Below are 1,696 nucleotides of genomic sequence, written 5' to 3'. Positions count from 1 at the left end.
TTGCCACATCCTTACCCATCTGCAGGAGAAAATGGCTTCAGAGCTCAATGTTCTGAAGTCAGAGGTTTTATAAAAAGTTTGGCCCAAAGTTCTCCACTTTCTTTTTGTGACTTCCAATTCTTTTGCCCCTTCCTGCCTCCCACTATTTGTTTCCCAGCATATTTTGTTATTTTACCAGGGTTATTGATATGAAGAGTCAAGTACATCTTTTCTGGAAATTGAACCCATTTAAAGACATTTTTCAACTGAAAATGGAAGCTTTTGATTTAGTCTTGTAGCACATTGTCATTTTAGAACTTCTAAGATGTTCCCAGAGCTTCTGAGTTGACTTTTGTGTGTTACTGTCATAGAACTCTATTTTGGAGTTATTTTTGGCTTCTTACATTTCCATTGGGTACTTTCACAACCCACTGCTTATGAGATTTGCTTCTGTTCCCCCAGACTGCTTTGCATAAGCCCCTCCAGGGCCAGACCAGCGGCTCAGGCTGTATAAAAGGGGCCTTTGCTATGTGAGCTGAGCTGTGTCGGGTAGGCAGGGGCAGCAAGATGGTGTCACAGAGGCAGGTCTTCCTATCCTTGTTGCTGTGGGTCTCAGGTGAGAAGCTGAAAAGTGCCATAGTCCTTCTGGAGTAGTGTCATTTTAAACAACTTTCTAAGATACATAATGAGAAACACTCGTTATTTCCAAAATAGACCCATGTACTGCCATGTGGTACCATTAGGAAGCACGTTTGCAATGACATATTTCAGTGTGACTGAAATAACGTGAGTCTGTATCACCATTTTTCTGATTGCAGGTGCCCATGGGGACATCACGATGACTCAGTCTCCAGGCTCTCTGGCTGTGTCTCCAGGTCAGCGGGTCACCATAAACTGCAGAGCCAGTCAGGGTGTTTATAGCAGTGTAGCCTGGTACCAGCAGAAACCTGGGCAGGCTCCCAGGCGCCTCATCTATGCTGCATCCAGCAGGGACACGGGCATCCCAGACCGGTTCAGCGGCAGTGGGTCTGGGACAGACTACACCCTCACCATCAGCAACCTCCAGGCTGACGATGTGGGAAACTACTACTGCCAGCAGGGTTATAGCTCTCCACCCACAGTGCTTCAGCCTCGAACAGAAACCTGCTCCCCGGGGCTGAGGGTCAGGGAGACTGCTGTACCAGCTGCTTCCTCCCCACTCAGCCCTGAACATGTGAATTCCCTTATCTGCCTGAGAAGTCACTTCTCCTGACATACTCCTTGCAGGGCTTGTAAGTCCCAGCAGAAAATGAAAAGAGCTGACTTTTCCTGCATCCTCCAACCTTTTAAAAAAGATTTTATTTATTTATTTGTCAGAGAAAGGGAGAGCACAAGTGGGGGGAGCAGGAGGCAGAGGGAGAAGCAGGCTCCCTTCTGAGCAGGGAACCCAATGCGGGACTCCATCCCAGGATGCTGGGATCATGACCTGAGCTGAAGGCAGCCACCTAACCGACTGAGCCACCCAGGGATCCCTCCTGCATCCCTTTTTGTGGGAGGTTAGTGAAGACAAACGCTGTGAAGATGCATCTTAGGGATGCTGCTGGGGGGTTTTGTGCCCAGGAAGCTGCATTTTCCCCAGGGTCCCATGGCAGGAGTGAGCCAGGAAGGTCTGTCTTTGGCCTCTGACAACGGGCTGTGAACTTTCCACCTGGCAGATCAGTTCTCCATTCCTGCTCCT

The 1,696-nt window shown here is 48.9% G+C and overlaps 1 gene segment (V, D, J or C); it reads left to right on the top strand.

Annotated features, from left to right (window-relative positions):
- The first annotated feature begins 487 nt into the window (after nucleotides 1-487).
- Nucleotides 488-1,231, top strand: LOC116584029. The segment is given in 2 exon segments: nucleotides 488-595; nucleotides 798-1,231. Coding segments are annotated over 2 exon segments (483 nt in total).
- Nucleotides 1,232-1,696: the final 465 nt, after the last annotated feature.

Source organism: Mustela erminea, unplaced genomic scaffold (assembly GCF_009829155.1).
Source record: "Mustela erminea isolate mMusErm1 unplaced genomic scaffold, mMusErm1.Pri scaffold_60_arrow_ctg1, whole genome shotgun sequence".
NCBI classification, from domain to species: domain Eukaryota; kingdom Metazoa; phylum Chordata; class Mammalia; order Carnivora; family Mustelidae; genus Mustela; species Mustela erminea.
Note: the sequence above shows the minus strand (reverse complement) of the source record. Positions and strands in the feature narration are given on the sequence as shown.